The 521-nt window shown below is 54.5% G+C and overlaps 1 protein-coding gene across 1 annotated transcript in view; it reads left to right on the top strand.

Moving 5' to 3' along the window:
• Window positions 1-521, top strand: part of EMH_0070880 (uncharacterized protein) — a gene marked incomplete at both ends in the record, with an annotated part of 4,256 nt that overhangs the window by 567 nt on the left and 3,168 nt on the right. The window contains one exon of the mRNA XM_013499028.1: window positions 175-230. Within this exon, the coding sequence (XP_013354482.1) occupies window positions 175-230 (56 nt within the window). The remainder of the gene's footprint in view (window positions 1-174; window positions 231-521) is intronic.

The following is a 521-nucleotide window of genomic DNA, read 5'->3' as shown; positions in this document are numbered from 1 at the left end:
AGCAGCAGCAGCAGCAGCAGCAGCAGCAGCAGCAGCAGCAACAGCAGCAGCAGCAGCAGCAGCAGCAAGAATAGCAGCAGTAAGAGCAGCGACAGCAGCAACAACAAGGCGAAGGCAGAACAGGGGGTTTAGGGTTTAGGGTTTAGGGTTTACATGTGTTGCGGCCTGCATCAGGTTACTGCTACTTCGTTGAGCCTCGAGCTGCAGCTGCCTCTGCTGCTCGCTAAGAAGTAAAACCCTAAACCCTAAACCCTAAACCCTAAACCCTCGTGTTCTACCATAGAAAGAACTTCACAGTTAGTTTCTCTTTGGTCCTCTAGGGTTTAGGGTTTAGGGTTAGCTTCATATACTGCTGCTGCTGTGCTGCTGCTGCTGTGCTGCTGCTGCTGTGCTGCTGTTGCTGCTGCTGTGCTGCTGCTGCTGTGCTGCTGCTGCTGCTGCTGTGCTGCTGCTGCTGCTGCTGTTGCTGCTGCTGCTGCAGGGTTCTCTATGTATACCTGCAGCAGCAGCTGCAGCAGGGG

The sequence above is a fragment of the Eimeria mitis genome, genomic scaffold, assembly GCF_000499745.2.
Source record: "Eimeria mitis Houghton genomic scaffold, Emh_scaff3926, whole genome shotgun sequence".
NCBI lineage: Eukaryota > Apicomplexa > Conoidasida > Eucoccidiorida > Eimeriidae > Eimeria > Eimeria mitis.
The sequence above is the reverse complement of the archived record's forward strand: the minus strand, read 5'-3'. Positions and strand labels throughout refer to the sequence as shown.